General features: G+C 46.1%; 1 protein-coding gene across 5 annotated transcripts in view; it reads right to left on the bottom strand.

Annotated features, from left to right (window-relative positions):
- The window catches only part of FARP2 (FERM, ARH/RhoGEF and pleckstrin domain protein 2), an 85,080-nt gene extending 70,076 nt beyond the window's left edge, over positions 1 to 15,004 (bottom strand). For 4 of the 5 annotated variants that reach the window (XR_012581580.1, XR_012581581.1, XM_074546879.1 and 1 more), the window contains exons 1-2: positions 10,865 to 11,012; positions 5,702 to 5,925 (exon numbers count right to left, since the gene is read on the bottom strand). Coding sequence is in view for 3 of the 5 variants with exons in the window: in XM_074546879.1 (XP_074402980.1) it covers positions 5,702 to 5,905 (204 nt within the window). In the remaining 2 variants the exon portion in view is untranslated. Of the gene's footprint in view, positions 1 to 5,701; positions 5,926 to 10,864; positions 11,013 to 14,631 lie in introns of those variants that run through there. The other variant, XM_074546880.1, reaches the window with a different exon arrangement.
- Between the last annotated feature and the right edge of the window lie 4,260 nt (positions 15,005 to 19,264).

Below are 19,264 nucleotides of genomic sequence, written 5' to 3'. Positions count from 1 at the left end.
GTTTAAAAGGTTTCCAGTGGACTTATTCTTGGTTTTTTTGTAGAATACAGCATTTCCTACAGCCATTTTGGTTGAAAGGCATCAGACTGATTTCAGCTGATTTTCACTATCCTACATCAGCAGATTATGAAAACAGAAACAAACACCTGCCTAGCCACACAAACTGTTATAAATTCAATTCACTACTCTTTAAAATTAATATTTCAAGGACTGTAATAACACTTGATCACCAATTTCCTAAATGGTTTCTGTGTTTTAAGATGCCAATTTTTTGCACAGGGATATTCAGACTGTTTTTTCTTTATTGCAGTGCAACTCAATTTTCTTTACATATAATATGACACCTAAGGTCAAGAAAACTGTAAAATAATAATTTTGGCTTATACAATTTAAGATCACATTTTTCCTAAAAAAAAAAAAAAAACAACCAATGGACAAAACCCACACTCCAAATGTCTGTCAATAAAATGGCTGTGGTTTCACCTTTCCCCACCCCATACCACATTCCTACATGGCATCAAAAAAGTCCAGCTTCCAAACACAAAATAACAGGCCTAAAAAATATATAGTGGAATCAAACAGCACACAAAATGCAAAGCTTTAGTTACCTTCTTTTTAAAGCCTGTAATAATTGCAAATTTAAAAGAGTGAATTACTAACTTTCTCTTCTGAGGTCAGATAAAAATAAATCCTAAGGCAGCTTATTTGCCATATTTAGGAGACTCAAAGTGAAGCAATGACAAACATCTGGCTATGATTCTTTCTGGAATTTTGACTATTTCTTCCTGGCTAGGGAAGAAAAACACTGTGAGCTGACCAACAGCACCTCAATTCCTCCAGCACAGCACTTAATAGGATTCAGCAGCAGACTATTCCTTGACTCCTCACATATTTAAGCTGTTAATACTTTCACAGCACAGAAGGGAAAGCTTTCATGCCAGGAAGGTCTGAGCAGGCACAGGGAGAGCAAGGCAGAGGCAGGAGGTGCCTGTGCCACCAGCAGCGTGCCCAGGGCTCCTCATGGCACACAGCAAGTGCTTTTCAGTGCCCACAGCATCATCCCAGTGTTTAACACATGTTTCTTACTTATAATTGCTCAACAACAGCAGTTAAAAGCTGCAGCATTTCTGCACCATCCCCATGGAAGTTTTTGGGGCACCAAAACTCTGCTACTGAGAGCAGCATTTGCCATGTGCAGGAGTGGGAAACACTCCCCAAATCATGGGAAGGATTTTGCTTGATTCCTCACATATTTAAGCTGTTGATACTTTCACAGCACAGAAGGGAAAGCTTTCATGCCAGGAAGGTCTGAGCAGGCACAGGGAGAGCAAGGCAGAGGCAGGAGGGCACAAGAGCCAGTGCCAGAGCCAGGCTGGGCTGCCTGTGCCACATGGCACACAGCAAGAGCTTTTCAGTGCCCACAGCATCATCCCAGTGTTTAACACATGTTTCTTACCTAAAATTACTCAAAAGCAGCAGTTAAAAGCTGCAGCATTTCTGCACCATCCCTATGGAAGTTTTTGGGGCACTAAAGCTACCAAAACTCTGCTACTGAGAGCAGCATTTGCCATGTGCAGGAGTGGGAAACACTCCCCAAATCATGAAAAGGATATTGCAGTCAGATTGCTTCCTCTGCCATCCCAAAAACTTCCTGCAGCCCCAGCCCAGCTCCTGATTTCAGGGCTGCTCCAAAACAATGGGCATCCCAGGGGAAGCCACTTTCATGGCACCTTTTCAATCACAGATAACTGCAGACTGCACAGAAACCAGAGTGAACAGAGTGATTCTATTCCATGCTAAACATGAGGATGGAGAGTAGCTTTGCACTTTTATTAATGCAATTTATAAATTTCAATAAGCCAAGGAAGTGCCCAGCAAAGACACTCACTGTCAGAGTAATCAAGTACACATTTTCATTTAGTACAGAATGAGTCACTTTGGTTTTGCAGTAATTAATAGTTTTGCAAGGTACAGCAATGAACAAAGCAGCCAAGAGCAGTGAGAGGACACTAATTAATAAGAAAATAAAGGGAAATTACAGAGTAATCTTATCTAATTAGCCTGTTCTCAAGAATGGCAGTGGAGTCCACCCCTGTCAGAGGGAGAGGGACACCTCAGACAGCATGGCAGGGATGCACAACTTCATTACTGCATTACATACAAAAAATAAATTAAAAAGAACAGATTTGTGTTCTCAGAACAACCCAACAAAGATTAGCACAAAAGAAAAAAAAAATCCAGTTTAAGTTTTCCCTTAGAGTCAAGCAGGCAGATCCTATAATAAATTGTACAAATATTTTTGATTCCCAAATTTCATTTGACATCCAAGCAGAAGGAGAAGAGGAAGTACATGCCATTGAAGAAGCACCAAGTTCTCCCCAAACAATTCAGTAAACTTGAAGCATAATAATATAAACTACTTTTTCTGGGGCACTTCCTCCTAGCATAGAGAATATCTCATGTAAAAGCATTTCCTAAATGACACATATCACACAGGCCAAATATTAAACATCATCTGCTGGCAGCAATTCCATTAAATGTCATTTTGGTGAATTCAACCCAGCCCAGACCCTTTGACTTGAGAGTCTGCCACATTTTTGTGCTGAACAAAAGCCTCCAAGTTTAATCTCTTCAGAAAATCTGGAAAGCTGGCAGAACTTCTACTGTAAAACCCTGATTACTTTGAAGTGGGAAATAAATTGAATTTGCCAATCATTCATCTCATAGTCTGCAAAAACACCCTTTGGACTTATTTTGGAGAAGAGGCCAGGTAACCCATGAAATGGCACATGCCAGATTTGAGCTGACTAAACAAGCTGGCTGTAAAAAGGGAAAAAAACCAACTCATGGAAATAGTGAATATTGCAGCCTAGCTTTGAATGGATATGTTTCATTCTCTCTTCTGTTTTGGAAGGGAAAGGAGAACCCATAAATAGCCCATTTGCAGTTGTTTTAAACTCCAGAAAACATTGAGTATTTCTCCATTCCCTAACATTCAAATCAGATTCACTGGAGAAAGTCTCTGCCCAATGTACTTTAAAGAATAACTCCCTCTCAGTAATTAATAAATTTCCTACTTAGAAATTAAATCTTATGAAACAGATGGAGAAAATGGGCAGAGCCAGTGGTAGAATGCAGCTATGTGGAACTTTCAGCAAACTGTTCCAGATACACCAACAACACAAGGAAAAAATTGTTCCTTCCCATTTTGTTCTCTCTCCATCCATCACATCACTCTGTCAGTCTCTTTCCTTGCTCTTTGGCAAGTTAAGAAGTCAAGTGGGCTACCAGAAAGGGCAACCAGCAACTGCTGCCAGGAGAGAAGCAACAGTTTTAAACTCATCTTGGAGAAAGGAAGGGATGACAGGTAAAGCTGCATGGATTAAGCTGTTGCTGTGGCTACTCTGTTCATCCCATATGGCTAAAAATGCTCCTGTGCCTCATTTCAGGCAGGGAGGAATAAACAGGGATACTGCAGCAGGTCCCCACCACACTGCACAGGGAAGCTGATCCTGCATTCAATCCTTCCATTGACACACCACTTTTCCCAATAAAAAGTCACTTGCCATAGCTCTTACAGACATAAAGATTATTTTTCCCAAAATCATTTGGGAATAAAAGCCCCAAACCACCTTTTTGGGATCACCCCATCTCCCCAGGCAGGCAGTGCCAAAAGGCCTGAGTGCCACTGCACTGACAAACTACAGCTGACCTGAATCAAACACAAACCCCAGCTGATCACATCTTGTTCTCACAGCCAGTGACAAAATTACAAACCAAAGAGAATGGGCAAGTGGCATGGCATTGTGAGCCTGCACTCCTCCAGGACAGCTGCTTGGCCACCACTTTCTCTAATTGCTTTTTGAAAAATGACTGTGCTAGCACACACACCTATTCAGCAATGTCACTGCCTTTTCCTAATTCCTGCCCTCAATCCCAAGTGAAAAATTCCAGTTTTCCACAACAAACAGCAGGAGCATGGATAGCTCCTGCTATCCCAACAGCTCACCAGAGAAATCAGGCAGATGGGCACAGTTTAATATCTCATGCCTGTTTTCTATCATTTGCTACCTTATTTAGCCAAAACTGAAAGGCCATGGAGGCAGTGTTAGCTGGACTGTAATGCCACAGCTGCTGACTCTGGACCTTTTTGTGCTCAGTGCTCTGAAGCTGACCCAAGGCTGACCCCTTTTCCTCATCACTCCCAGCATCAGGCATGAGGTTTTTAAGTTTTTCAGTTCCAACTGATCTCATAAAGAAAAGCAGCACAATATTAATTATGGCCTCAGCAAGCTAGTGCCTGAATTTGGGCGTTTCTGTGGGTGAGAAGAGCTTTCCAGCTCTCTCTCAGAGAGAGCTTTCCAGGTAAAGAGAACTAAGACAGCTCCTAATTATGGTTAACACAACCAGCTGAAAGCCCCATAAACCTGGCCTTGCCCTGACTTTCAAAATTACAGAGCTGAGGGCGTTACTTGGAGTTGTTTTCTTCTTTTTTGAATCCAAACACAAAAGCACCATCTACATCACTTTGGAAAAATAAATAAAATTTTGCTTCAAAAGAACCAAAGTCAGCGGATTTTGTAAAAAAATATTCTAACATAATGTAAAGGGAAAAAAGAGGCTTTTGTGTTCTATGTGGTACATGAGGGATGGGTGGGTTTGCAGCACCAGACACTCTGTGCTCTAGTGGAAGGATACAGGCACAGCCTCACTCTTTAAAAAACAAACAAACAAACAAAACCAACAGATTTCACATCTGAGACTTGAACAGCTGGACAGAATCTGTGGAACACATCCCCAAATCCAGTATTTCTTCAGAGTTCCACAGAAATCTTTTTCACTCTATTTGAAAAACCCTTTTTGAGTCTATGCAACAAACTAAGGCTCCAAGTGGAAATTCTAAATTACTGATTACAGTTTGATACTAATGTAGAATATCTGATAGCTGAGTGTCTTCACTACAACACAGTTGTTTTCTAACAACAGATCCCAGGCAAACTAGAAATCAACTCTGAGGTTAATGCTGAAAATGTATCAAGAATTGGAAGAAAAAAAATTGTTTCAAAGCAGAATCTCCCTAATTAGTGCATGGCTTCTGTGTTTTATGGCAGATTTCCCCAAGCATACTTTTAAATAAACATTTTCAGAAACACTGAACTGACACTGCTTTGGTGCATCCCTCCTAAAGCATGCTGGCAATCAAAGACTTTCAAATAGGAGCAAGTTTACATGGAGAGGATACAAACCATTAAAATCATATAAATACAAATATAAAATCATAAATCATATTAAAAAATAATATAAATACAATACAAACCATATAAAAATTAATATAAAGCAGTAACTAAGGCAAAGCTCTTCTGCTTCCCAGCTGCCAAATCAACAAAGCTGCATGTGGCTCAGGAAGCAAGAACATTTTGGCAGGAGACAGTTGCTGCTCCCCCAAAGCGAACAACAAACAAAAACTCTCCTTACAGTATGTGCTTGGATTTAAAGTCTGTTAAAAACACAAAACATCTGTTATACTTGAAAGATTTTAAAAAATAAGCCACGCAACTGCTATCACTGCTTGTGAGCAGGTAAATCCCAACAGGAATCTGCATGGCTCAAAATGTCCCAGCTCTCTACAGAGGCACATCCTTGTGAGCTTTACATTCTCAGAGGATCAGTGTGCTTGAAGTCAGGTTTAAATCTCTCTTACCTCAATGTCAAGAACTTCCACTGTGTTGTCCAACATCTTGATTTTGACGGGGAGGTCGCGCTCGTGCGCCCTGGCGGGCGATGAGGCCATGGCAGGCAGGAGGTTCTGCCCTGGCTCCAAGGTGCTCACTCCTGAGCTCTTCTGGGCACCCAAACGAGAGCCTGGAGTCTGCAGAACTCTGTAGGTTCCTTCTATCTCTCCCATCTTCCAACAGCAAGCAGAGTCTGTGGAAATATGGAAGGAAATGGAGGGTTAGGGTTACAGCCTGAATGACATTGTGGATGAAAATACCACCCAGTGAAGCACTGTCACAAAATCCTTATTTAACATTCTTTATCCCACTAGCAAAATCAGTAATAAGGTTAATGAAGCTCTGGACAGGGCTTGGAGCAACCTGGTCTAGGGGAAGGTGTCCCTGCCCATGGGAGAGGTTGGAACAAGATGAGCTTTAGGGTCCCTTCCAACCCAAACCGTGCTATAATGACTAAAATCCAACAGCTGGGAAGCAAAACCAACCATTCTGAAGCACAGTTAAGAAATGGGGTAATCAAACCTGTGCCTTCTGCCCTCTCAACATGAACATTTTTGGTTCTGACAAGGTTTTTCTGCTGATGAGCCTCCTCCCACCAGCAGCATGAGCACTGGGGACAAGAAGGTACCCAATCATCCCACTGACTGCACACTGAGATAACAGAATTGTTCACTTCTGCGCCCCCAAAATGGTGATTTGTGCAAAACCTTAACTGCTGGCAGCTCAGAGCCTTCATCAGGCATTCTGAAGCACAGTTAAGAAATGGGGTAGTCAAACTTGTGCTTTCTGCCCTCTCAACATGAACATTTTTGGTTTTGACACTGTTTTTCTGCTGATGAGCCTCCTCCCAGCAGCAGCATGAGCACTGGGCACAGAGAAGAGTGAGGCAGGTGCCTCTCATGGGTACCCAACCATCTCACTCCACACTGAGATAACAGAACTGTTAACTTCCTGCACCCCCAAAATGATGATTCATGCAAAACCTCAACTGCTGGCAGCTCAGAGCCTTCATCAAGCACTGCTACAAGGTAACAGCTCCTCACCTCACCAGGAAATTTGTGCTATATCCAGATTAAATCAGTGGGCAAAAATCTCAGTTACACAGACAGACAGTGGTGAGTGCAGGCTGACTCCTACACAGGAGCCTGGCTGTCACAGCTTGGTGGCAGCTGTGCAGAGCCAACCTTTAATTTGACATGGGGAAAATGCCCCACGAGGCTGTCCCAGCTCTGCCATGCCACCAGGGCAGTGCTGATGTTTGCATGGGGAACCACAGTGGGGTCCACACCAAGGTGAGGGCTGTGTGCTCAGAATGCCCCATGCCCAGCCCTGGCACTGAGCATGTGGCAGCAGGAGCACACAGGGAGGCTGCCTGGGCCTTGTGGGTGAGTTACCCAAACACCACAGTGTGTGCCAACACAAGGGTGTGTGGGTACTGCAGTGGGACAGCGTCACATCCAAAGGAGTGCCAGGTTATTGTTTTAGTAAAAGTGTTTTGTCAGAAAAGAAGAAAGGCAGCTCATGACAACTCCTTTGTCCCTGTGCTCAGAGTAGGTAGGCAGCTACTGCAAGGATCTGAATGAAGCCAGCCCTAGGTGTCCTCACAAATTACTTGGGGGTTTATGTTATGTTTCTGTTTCAATTCTCACACACACTGAGACTGGTCAAATGTCTTCCTAGCTTGCAGCCCAGTGCATTTTAACATTTTGGGGGTTTTATTTTTATACTTGTAGATCCCTGTAGAGATAAACTTACTCCAGAAGAGCAGAGAGATGCCTCCCCACCTAATCACAGCCCCCACAAGATTTGTGTGGCCTTTGAGCCCCTGCAGAGCCCTGACCAAGCAGCACAGATGAGAGCACCCAGAGATGTCACCAGCCTCCCATGCAACACCAAAGTGTGACAATCACAGAATAATTATGACTGAAAAAGTCTCTGACATCACCAGGTCCAACCCCTAACCCAGCACTGCCTACACCATTAAACCATGTCCCCAAGTGCCCCATCCACACATGTTTGAACACTTCAGGGATGGAGACTCCACCACAGCCCTAAGACGCCTGTTCTAATGCCTGAGCAACCTTTCAGTGAATAAATTTTCCCTGATATTGAATGTAAATGTCCTCTGACACAGCTTGAGGCCATTTCCTCTTGTGCTGCCCCTTGTTCCCTGGGGGCAGAGCCTGACCCCCACTTGTCAGGGAGTTACAGAGAGCAAGAAGGTTCCCCCTGAGCCTCCTGTTCTCCAGCTGAGCTCCCCCAGCTGTGCCTCACCTGATTTGCTCTCCAGAGCCTTCCCCAGCTCCACTGCCCTTCTCTGGACGTGCACCAGGAACCCAAAACCAAACCCAGCATGAAGGATGAGCTTAACCCTAAAAGTGGGCACATACTGCTCTATGCCCAGCCTTGGGTGACAAATAATCAGAAAGTTTCTTTCTTGGGGTGTTTTGTGTGTATTCTTTGCCTGAACTTCTTGGTTAATGTGGCCACATAGCCAAGGAGAAAAACTTTTAGGTCATAAATTTTAAAAGCACCCTAACAATAAAATTCAGAGGTGTAAATTGGGTGTCTCCTTCTGCTAACTGCTGATCTGAAGAGAAACCAGAGCTTGATCTGGTCACCTGTATCCCCTTGGTATCATGTCCCTTATCAGGTAATCCCATGGTAAATTTTTGCTGTTGGCATTCAGGAGCCTGTGATCACCTGGAGCTGCCCAGGATGGGTCACACTCCTCACAGGGCTCTTTATTAGCCAGCCACTCTTAAAATTGGTGCTCCAGGAGCGCTCATTCCCTTCTGAATAAACAGCTCCTGGAAGAGACACACTCTGCAGTTACTCAAAAGGAAAAAAATGCAAGCAGCAGGAGCAGAGGCAGCAGCAGGAGCAGCCCTGCAGAGCCTCAGCAGCTCCCCTCCAGCTGGAGGCAGCTGCTGCCCCAAGGAAGGCAGGCAGCCACCCAAGGCCGGGCTCAGGGGGAGCTCCTGGGCACTCTCACCAGCCAGGAGAGACCAGAGTCACACCAAACAGGAACTGCACGTGTCAAAGTCCCTCCCCACTGGTGGTAACAGGAAAAGTGAACTCAGTGGGGCTTGATCTCACGTCCCGCTGATGACATGTTCCTAAAAATATTTTCAATATTCATATTTTAAAGGCCAAACAAGCACTGGGCACAACACACATGTGCAGAAGCATGATGCCCAGAAGAGCAGTGGAGCATCCCCCCCATGGCACATCCTGCTCCCTCCAAGGCACCCCACTGGTGCCACCACAACCAGTGACAATCCCCAGGTATCCCAGTCTGCTCCCTCTGCCTCCACCACCCAATGTGTGAGGAGTGCCAGCCAAGGCAAGCACTACCTCCAGTTTCACCACCACAGTTATATAGGGTGTTTTAAGTCCTCTGACTACACATATGACATTTCTGGACAAAACCCACAGTGTCATGGCTCAGGAGACACTTCAGTTCAAGGGGCTGACTACACGAAAGGAGGAGGAAAATGAGCTAGAGACAGGCTGCAAGCTCCAAGAACACAGAATTTCTACAGGCAGAGCATCCCACCAAAAGCCTCCTGCCACGAGTGAGCCACAACAAGATCTCAACAATACAAAACTAAAATACAATATCACCACAACACTGGTATTCTGGCATAAAAAAATCTTCCTTGCATTGCCTCTCCCTGAACTTGCTTGCACCTAGTGTTTATCCTGATCATTTCCTACAAATTGGGACCCAGGCACTAAAGCTAAATCTGCTCCCTGAAGCACAGTGACTGAATGAGTGTTGCTCTCAGCCCTAAATGAAGGAGCAAACAAAACAAAATTTAGGTAGCAGTATATCTTTTTCTTTTTTACCAGGTGCTTTGCAAAATACCTTTTAAGTCACAATGAGTTTCATCTTCTACTTGGATGGAATAAACATATTTTTCAGAAGCAAGACAGCGTTTTCAGCTACCAGCAAATCTGGAAAGGCAGCTTATATCTAAGGATATGCAAGATCATAGAAATACAGAGTGGCTTGGGTTTAAAGGGACCCTAAAGTCCACCTTGTTCCAACCCCCTGCCATGGGCAGGGACATCTTCCACTAGACCAGTTTACTTCTAGCCCCATTCAATCTGGCTTTGCACACTTGGATGACACCAAGGGCTTTCCAGGGAGCTCCTCTGAGCACGGTGTCTTTTGGTGAGTGGTCCATGGCAAGGTCCATGCTCCATCCCTCACCCATGCAGGAAGCAGATCTGAAGTGAGGCCAGTTCCCCAGCAGTGTGAGCAGGGTGTTCATTCCAATAGCTACACAGGGAGCAGCAATGAAGTACAAAAGAGCAAACTTGCCTCTCTTAACTCTTTAAGCCACAGCCACCCGTTAGCAGCGCTACACTGAGCTGACACAAATGATGCACCAGGAATCCCCCATCTCAGAGAAGACGGATGAAGATTCCGAGTGCTCCATGGCGAGAAGAGCGATGTGCTCCCCTGAGCCGCACCTCAGGCTCCCGTAGGGCCCGTCCCTGCTCACGGCCCCGGAGGGTTCCATGGCTCTCCCTGCACACGGCGGCCGGGATGGAGCAGGATGGGCGGGGACAGCGGGGAATGTCCGCGGCCGGTCCCCGCCAGGTGAGCGGCGCTTCAGCAGCGCCTCTCGGAACGAGCAGCCGGGCCCGGCAGGACGCTCCCGGCCCGGGTCCCGCACGGAGGCGGTCAGGGATGGGCTGTGCCAGGCACGGGCCGTGCCGGGGCGCGGCTGCCCTCACACTCGCAGCCCGGCAGGGCAGCGGCGAAGCCGCCCAGGCCGGACCGGCGGCACCCCCGCGAAGGCGCTCTCTGAGCCCCGGGGAAGCCGCTCCCCGGGCCCCGGCAGCCCCCGAGCCGGAGCCTGGTCCCGGGGCTGGCAGAGCGCGGCCCGCAGACCCCGTTCCGTTCCCCGGCCCGCTCCCACACGAGCGCCGCGGGCCGGGGCCGCACCGCCGGCAGCGGCGGAAGCGCGGCCGCGCAGGCGGGGCCGAGCCACCGGCCTGGGGCGCCGGTCGCCGGCAGCGCCGCTCCGGCCCCCTCAGCCCCCGCCCCGCGCCCGCTCCCCGCGCTCCAGCCCCGGTTCGGTTCGGTTCGCGGCCCGAAGCCGCCGCCCCGCGCTCACCTCCAGGCCGGGCCCGCTCCGCCGCCGCCCGCGCTCACACCGGCCCCGAGCGGCCCCGCCCCGCCCCGCCCGGCTGTGGGCAGCGGGACCGGGGCGGGACCGGCCCCACCCTGCGGGCGGGTAACGGGGCCCGGGGCAGGGCCCGCGGCTCCGCGCACGGAGCTGCAGCGGGATACAGAACACAGACACACACCGAGCCCTCCCGCTGCCCCACCGCCCCGCCGGTCCCGCCGGGATCAGAGAATTATTTTATACCGAAACGAAACCCTAAGTGGGGTTTTGCAGCACGAGGAAGGCTTTAAAATAATATTTCCATGTGAAGCTGAAGGACAGGCTGCTACACAAGGCCTGCACCCCAAAGAGAGGCACATGAGAGCCCCCAATGCCATCCCAGACATCCATCAGGGGCACCCCACAGATCTCACTTGCTCAGGGGAATGCCACCCTGGGGGACAGCAACATGCTAGTAACCAGCCCCAGGCCAAGTAGTGAAAATTTTAGGTCTTCACTAGGTTAAATTTTTCACATATGAATTTTAAGTAGGGTAGAAACAGACTCAGCGCTACAGAACAGAAAAGGTGGGTGCTGCACAGGGGCATTGGGAAGTGTTGTTGGCCAAAGGAGCTGAAAAACACAAAAGCATCCTCCTCCTCCTCCCTCCCCAGCCAGCAAGCCCTCACTGACACACACGAGAACAAAACACTGTAGGAAATTCAGCACAGGACAAACAGATCTTTGCACCGTCTGGATTTCATCAGCTCTAAAGCTAAGGCCAAGGCTGGCAGATAACAGGACAGCCAGGAAAAGAGCTCTTCCTGAAAAGGGCCACCTTTCACAACCCCTGAGTCACCCACAGCTCACTACAGTCTGCTCTTCAAGACAAGAAGCAACAGGAATGAGAGAAATCCTTGTGTTTCTCTAGATATGGATTGTTGGACAATAGCATGAGAATTGCAAGGAGCCATCTTGTTTCTGAGAACTTGACCTTTTCACAGCAATATGAAAAACAAAATATTGGCATAGCATATGACTTTGGTAATAAAAAGCACATAAATTATGCAGAACAGCACTTTCAAACAGAAGCAGCTTCATTACTCTCACTCACAAAAAGGCAGCTTGCAAATTTAGTGAGTAATTCCTGACTAACAGCATTCTCATCTCTTCAAAAGGACGAAAGACACAAAGTTTTACAGAATACACCCCATGATTTGTTCTGCTTAAAAAGTGATGTGGAGCTGAAGAATCTCATGGATACAGAAAAAAAAAAAACACAAATAGGAAAGTTGCAAAAGTGTACACAACATTTTAGAGAACTCCATTTATAAGATCAATGGTGATTTCAGTCAGGTGAAGTGCTTTCATTACAGTCAGGCTTTTTTCAGTATCTTATTTGCATAGCTTTTTATTTGCAACCTAACTGCTAATACACTTCCACATCCTTCAAAGTGCCGACACTTCAGAGTCATCTTCATTTCAATCACTTTCTTTAACACCTAAAAAGAGCACTAAAGTTTTCTTGTGCAAAAAAGCAGCAGCCACTAAGTCAGAGAACAAATCTGATGTGATCACTTTAAAGCCACACACCACCACACTCAGGAGAGGAAGGAAAAATTACAGATGGGGCAGAGCCTTTAGAAACATCAACACCCTGCTGCTGCTCTTTATGCTTCACTCAAGGGTCCTGATTTTGTTGCTTACCCAAAACACAGGTGATTTACTGAACTGAAACAGTGCAGCAAGGAAAAGGCACAAAGGTTCAGTGTTTAATTGTCCTCATCCTGAACACATAAGAACAAGCTCATTTCTGACCTGTCTACTCACACAAACAACAACAACAACAAAAAATTTTCCATCATATCAGAGAATTCCAGAATAGTTTGGGGTGGAAAGGACCTTAAAGATCATCCAATTTCAACTCCTCTGCCACTGGCAGGGACACCTTCCACTATCCCAGATTGTTCCAAGCCCCAACCAACTTCACAGGGCTGGAGCAGCCACAGGGCACAATTAGGAAGGGCCACATCAGGCTGAACTTCTATTCTATACACTCAATCATTTAATAAATCCTCAGCATCTCTAACAAAAAACATGCTTGAGATGTGGTGTTTGGTGATTTTGAAAACCAAAAGAGGGAGTGGATGGTTATCTCTACCAGACTCAGCAGTATGCTCTTCACAGCTGTCCACAAAGACTTTTAAGTTTCTGTAACAGCCATGAAATCAAACTTTTCAGCCATCCAAGCAGTGTTTGAAGCCTTTACAGGAGGAGGAAGAAGTTGAGAGACCAAAACTAGAAGAAGAATGTCATTACACATGAAAGCCAGCTGTTGCTGATGCAGTGTCAGGACAAAGCACAGCTCTCTCCTTTTGAGATAAAAACTGCTAACAAGGTGTAACTCTCTCACTCAAGTAATACAACAGATAATCTGCACCACGTTGTCCTCTTGGCCTGAGCAGGACAATTAGAATTACCCTTTCATTACACTATGATATAATTTTTTTCTTTAATCACCCTCTGGATGAGGTTTGAGGAAGTCCTTCAAAGCAGACTTTTTATCCAACCAAGATAACAGCTGGGAAAGCTTCTTTTTGTTCAGATCCTTCACCATGACAAAGAGAAACTCTGCAGGCTGAAAATGGTGATTTTGTCAGCACATATTTTCCAAATCCACACTACAAAGCTCTGTCTCTCGGAGGTCTCCATCTCATAAGAACAAGGCAAGCAGTTTCAAATGCTTACATTGTAGGATTTCAAATGCTTGTAGCAGCAAGCTGGCACAGCTGAGAGCAAAATTATTTACAACCACCTCAGCCAGCATTTTATACCATGTGCAGCAAACTAACAGGGCCACATGTCACCAGCTCACCTCTCCAGTGTGTTGTGCTGGGACTCCACAATGCAACACACATGGGCACACCAAGGATTTGAAGAGGAAGATGGATTGATATGGGTTGCACTGCAGGTTTGGCACTGAAAGCACCAGAATCCCTTTGGGGGCTGTTCACAGACCTTTGACTGCCACAGTTCCTGCTTTAGTTCAAGCCAGAGCCTTGTAGGACAATTCTTCCATCTGTTACTGCCTGGAGATATTCAACAATTTCCTGTAGGCATCATTAACCTAAGCCTAAGTGTCACTTAGGACTGACTGCAAGGGCTGAGAGCTTTCTCCACCAGGTGATCACTTTTGAGGACATGGTGACACTGCACCACCCTCAGAGCACTTCAGAGCTCCACCAGGGGAAAAAATCACTTCTGCACAACTGTGTTTACTTGTTAATGAAAAGTAATGACAATTAGTGACCACCCTGGCCATGGCTCTGGTCTGGAAGTGTTTCAGCCCTGAAGGGTTCAGCTTGTGCAGCAGAACCAGGCACAGACCACTTGTCTTGCCTCCCACATCACCTCAGACATCTCAGCAAGGACCAGGCTGCAGGATCCACAAGTCATTCCTCAACCTGCCTCATTGCAGATTAACAAGTTCTCTACCCAACAGTCACAAAGAGCATGAGTTTGTTTCTTAAACAGCAAAATCAGACCAATTTCAGCAATTTGAATCAGTGGTGCTCTGTACTAACAGCCCACCAGTACTTCAGATGGTAGAAAAACTGAAAAGAATGAAATCATAAAATCTGACCAATCCACCAACTGTCATTAGCAAATGACAAAAGACTCAAGTCAAGGTGAACAGGAATTGTTGGATAAGCAGAGATATGATCCACACAATGAGCATAAAGATTGAATAACACATACCTGCACATGCCACTTACCAGAATTACTCTCTTACTCCAGGCTCAATTACTGTTAAAATTTACTGAAAGCATAGGAGAAATCCTGTTCTTCAGCAGGAATGAATAAAGATGCTTCAAAAATGGTCAGAATGCACCTCCTTCTACTGGTAGAGATGGAATGGCAAAGGCACTCAGCAGCAGCAGGGCCTTGCTAAACCAACTGATTCCCATGCTACAGATACTTGTAGACTCTGTGGTTGGGATTTTACACTTCCAATCTTAAATAATTCTGCCCTCCAAAATCACGTTCTAGCACTTCTCCCAGAAGGAATTCTTTGAGCTTCTCATTGTTTCCCTTTGGAGTATTTTTCAAAAGCTCTTCTATACACACTGCAACCTCTAATTACATTGGCCTTTCTAAAGCACAAAGTCCACCAGCCTTAGACCATGACCTGGAATTAAACCCTCATTATTAACCAATTCTTTAGAACAGGCCTGGGTATCTATGTACAGGAAAAACTTCTGCTAACAGAAAAACCCCAAGAGGCTGCAATCCCTTTTTGCAATCAACTACTTTGCCTTTCATAATTACATCTCTATTTTAACTTGGCTCTCATGGTGAAGGTGGCAATTAGAACAAGTAAATTAAGCACAGCATATGTTCCTACCTGCACACACAGACACACTCACTCAGCAGCTCCTCTCAGTCTGACTGGTGAACTTGTCCAAGCACGTCCTCCCTGCCCAGAAGGCACAGTCTGTAGCCAGCAGCAGTTCTGAAGCCACAGCACAAAAATAAAGAGCACAGACAAGCTACAAACTGCAATAAAACAGAGCTGCTGAGCCACAGCCCTGCAACAAAAGTCCAGGTAAAAATCTGACAACTGTGTCTGCTGTGTTCTTATCCACAGTAACAGCTGAGACACAGACAATCCCTTATTGCCCCCACGTGGTGCACCAATCTTACTGCACAAAAGCACAAATAGGCCCAGAATTCCTCTGAATTTGCTTTAAATTGAATCCAGTTTCTTTGATAGATGTTAGTTCTGTGACTTTAACAGCCTGAACATTAAGCTGCTACCAAATAGTCTTTTCTGCAATAATACTGATTTTTTCCTCTCTCACACTTAATAATGTCTGCACAGTGAAGGCAACCAAGCCTGTCTGAAGCAGCAATGCCTGAACACCACCTCCCAAAAAAATTGAGAGTGCCAAAAAGCTCACCCTGCCTTTTAATTTTTTTATTATTTTTTAAATCTCATTGAGGTTCAACTCATTTCCCTGCCCATCAAATCAGCCTGGCTTTTGTTACCTCAGAGAAGTTGCACAAGGGTTCAAGTCAGTCATGCCTTGTACAATGCCTCAAAGATCTGCATGAAAAATGTCTGTGTGTGTTTGAGGGGGTGGGGAACAAGACATCCCCAGACAGAAACCACTGCATCCCCACAATCTGAAATTGTGACAAGAAAGATCACCTCATCCTCACATACCAATCAACTTAAATCAACAAATGCACAAATGTCCAGTTAAACATAAAAGAGAAAAAGGCCTAGTTCTATTTCATGGACAGGAACTTAGAATAAAAGGATAAATTTAGGATCTCCAAGCACTAGACATGGATAAGCTGGGCAATTATTTTACTGCCAGATAAACCACAGTTGAGGCTGTCAGTAACACCAACTGTGCTGCATTAAGTTCTTTCAGAAATGAGGCAGACAAACACAGATTGCTGGCAAAACTGGTGGATTTCCCACTCTGCCCTCACCTCTGGGCTGCTCCAGCTGTTGGTGCCAGGACACAGAGCACAGCAGTGCCACTGCTGCCCTGACACAGCCCCTGAGCTGAGCCCAGCTGTCTGACACATGGACAGCCACTCCTGCCACGCTGTTTCCATGTTTCAAAGCAGCCTGGGACTATTTGCTGGGCAGGAAAGGAAGATTCAAACCAGTTTTCTTGTGCTGGGTGCAAACTTTCAAAGAGACTGAAATATTCCTGGAGAGCCCAATTGGATGTTCTCTGCAGGGGAGAAGCTCTGAACTCAGAGCAAGTACCACTACAGGAACAGCTCAGCCTAGGTTTTGGGCTCTCCTTTATGGAAAAGCTTCTTAAAAGTAAAAACAAATTAAAAATTTTAAAAACCAAGGGAATTGAAAATTGCAAGGCACAGGAGTGAGCATGTTCTGAACAAAGCCTTTTACTGTCAGTGCCTTTTTTTTCCTTTTTTAAATAGATATGCTATTGAAGCAGCACAGGATCTGGTTTGATGAGTGTTTTGCATTAGCTCTCATGGGTGTGTATATTTACTTATTTTACAGAATACACTGAGTTACCTTCACGACACTTGTGAGCTCCTATGCTTCCTACATGGGTTTTTCCCCATGAATTTTTGGCTTCTGCTTTTAAAAATGAGGCAATTCCTCATTGCCCCACCAGCTTCAAATTGCTTGTCAATAAAAATCAGGGGGACAACCAGGCTGAAGCACTTTAAGCATGATGCCTCAACATGGTGAAGTTGCTAATGGAATTCACATCTTACAACTCAGATCTCCCTGACTTTTTGTCATTTTTTTGTGTATGTGACTTACAGGGCTGAACAGAAATTTCTATCTGGGAACATGGATCACTCTTGGAACAAAGCCTTAAACCTGACATCATTTACATCACATGAGATGTGCAAAGCTGAGAGCCAGGGAGGGCTGGGATGGAGCAAAACCAACCAGCTGCATCAGTTCTGCAGAACTGTTTAGAGCAGGTTTCAAAGGGAGCAGAATGAGCCCCAGGCTTGGAACAGAGAGTAGAGCTCCTCACTCCTCATTCTTTTCCTGCCTAGGAGTTCAGCAGTAAGTGCTGCACTGCTTTCTGTGTGGCACTGCTCCATAAAGCCAGGCAGGATGGCAGCAGGGCTGGGTCTGCCCTCACCCTTTTAGGGTATCTGCCCTCACCCTTTTAGGGTAGCTCCCCAAAAGTGTGTTGTTCTCTCTCTGAGGGAGCCTTGGAACAAAGCCTTAAACCTGACATCATTTACATCACATGAGATGTGCAAAGCTCAGAGCCAGGGAGGGCTGGGATGGAGCAAAACCAATCAGCTCCATCAGTTCTGCAGAAATGTTTGCACCAGGTCTCAAAGGGAGCAGGATGAGCCCCAGGCTTGGAACAGAGAGTAGAGCTCCTCACTCCTCATTCTTTTCCTACCTGGGAGTTCAGCAGTAAGTGCTGCACTGCTTTTTGTGTGGGACTGCTCCATAAAGCCAGGCAGGATGGCAGCAGGGCTGGATCTGCCCTCACCCTTTTAGGGTAGCTCCCCAAAAGTGTGTTGTTCTCTCTCTGAGGGAGCTGGACACCTCCTCTGCCTTGCTGGACTGACAGGCTCTCATTCCTGTGGGTGGGAGTGAAATTCATTTGCCTTCTGCATTTCAAGCAGCGAAACTAAACTTGCAAACACACAGCTCCATCAGATCTTGCCTTGCTAAATGCTGCAGAAACTCCATGAGGCACCTGAAACTTGGGCACACCCTGCTGTGGCTGTGAGCCAGGCCCAGGTGATCCCATCATGTCTGGGCTGCCCTGGCAGGGTGTCTGGCCATCACACCACTCCTTAGACAAAGCTTTTCGTCCTCATACTCCATTCCCACTTTCTGGGTTTCACCTGTAATGACATCAAATGTAACTTCTCTGCACATGGGCATTGTGACAACAGACTGCTGCCAGCACCCTTCAAGTCTTCATATAAAAGGACACACTAGAAGGTGACAGCACCTCCCATTTTTTTGGATTATGAAGGGATTCTTTAGGAAACACTACACACCAAGGGCTGCTCCAGCACAGGGACACCCCCTGCTTCAAGGTAAGCTGACCTGCAGTGCCAGCCCCATGTCCTTGGGGCTGCCCACAGGAACAGCAGCCCAGAGCCTCATTCAGCATCTCTGGTGGCAGCCGTGGCAGGAACAGGGCTTCAGGACAACGAGCTGCTCATCAAACTGTTATCTCTGCTGAGAAATTGCCCTTGGGAATCGTGGGCTGTGGGAAAATCTCTGTGGCAAGCTGAGTTATGAAGGGTTTTAATCACAGCTTTCTTGCACTGCAGGAATCCTTTAAGCATTTCTTTCTGGCTTTCTCTGACAGCAGGAGCCCTGTGTTAAGCTCTTTGAGCTCTATTCCATACTCAGCATTGAGAGAAAACAGCAAATAGGGAAGAGCACATAATTCCATGGAGTCCTTTGCACTGAATTCCAGTACAATGTCCTTCCAAGCAGTGGTTTCAGCTCTTCCCAAAGCCTGTCAGGATTATATTCTGGCACATTCTGAGCAATTACCACCTCATTTCTCCTCTAGCCCAGACACTTCCCTAAAGCATGCAGCATTTCAGGATCCACTACAAAGTGTCCAGAGAAAGGCAGCAAAAGTTACATTTTTCATTTTTCTTTACTCAGATGTCAGGAAACAAAGGTCTATAGATATTTTGTTCACTTTCTTTTTCTTTTTGTAACCACTAAACGTGTGTAACAAGCTAGCAAAATGCTGCTAGAAATCCTTCTCCGAGACCCAGAAGCCAGATAAACCAGCAAGAGCACCACAGAGAGGCCAACAAAACAGACACAGGAGGTGTGCTCAGCCCTGTCCAAATACTCAGAAAGATCCAGGCAATATTTGGCAGTGTGGAGCAGGAGAGCTG

Source organism: Zonotrichia albicollis, chromosome 9 (genome assembly GCF_047830755.1).
Source record: "Zonotrichia albicollis isolate bZonAlb1 chromosome 9, bZonAlb1.hap1, whole genome shotgun sequence".
Lineage (NCBI taxonomy): Eukaryota > Metazoa > Chordata > Aves > Passeriformes > Passerellidae > Zonotrichia > Zonotrichia albicollis.
The sequence above is the reverse complement of the archived record's forward strand: the minus strand, read 5'-3'. Positions and strand labels throughout refer to the sequence as shown.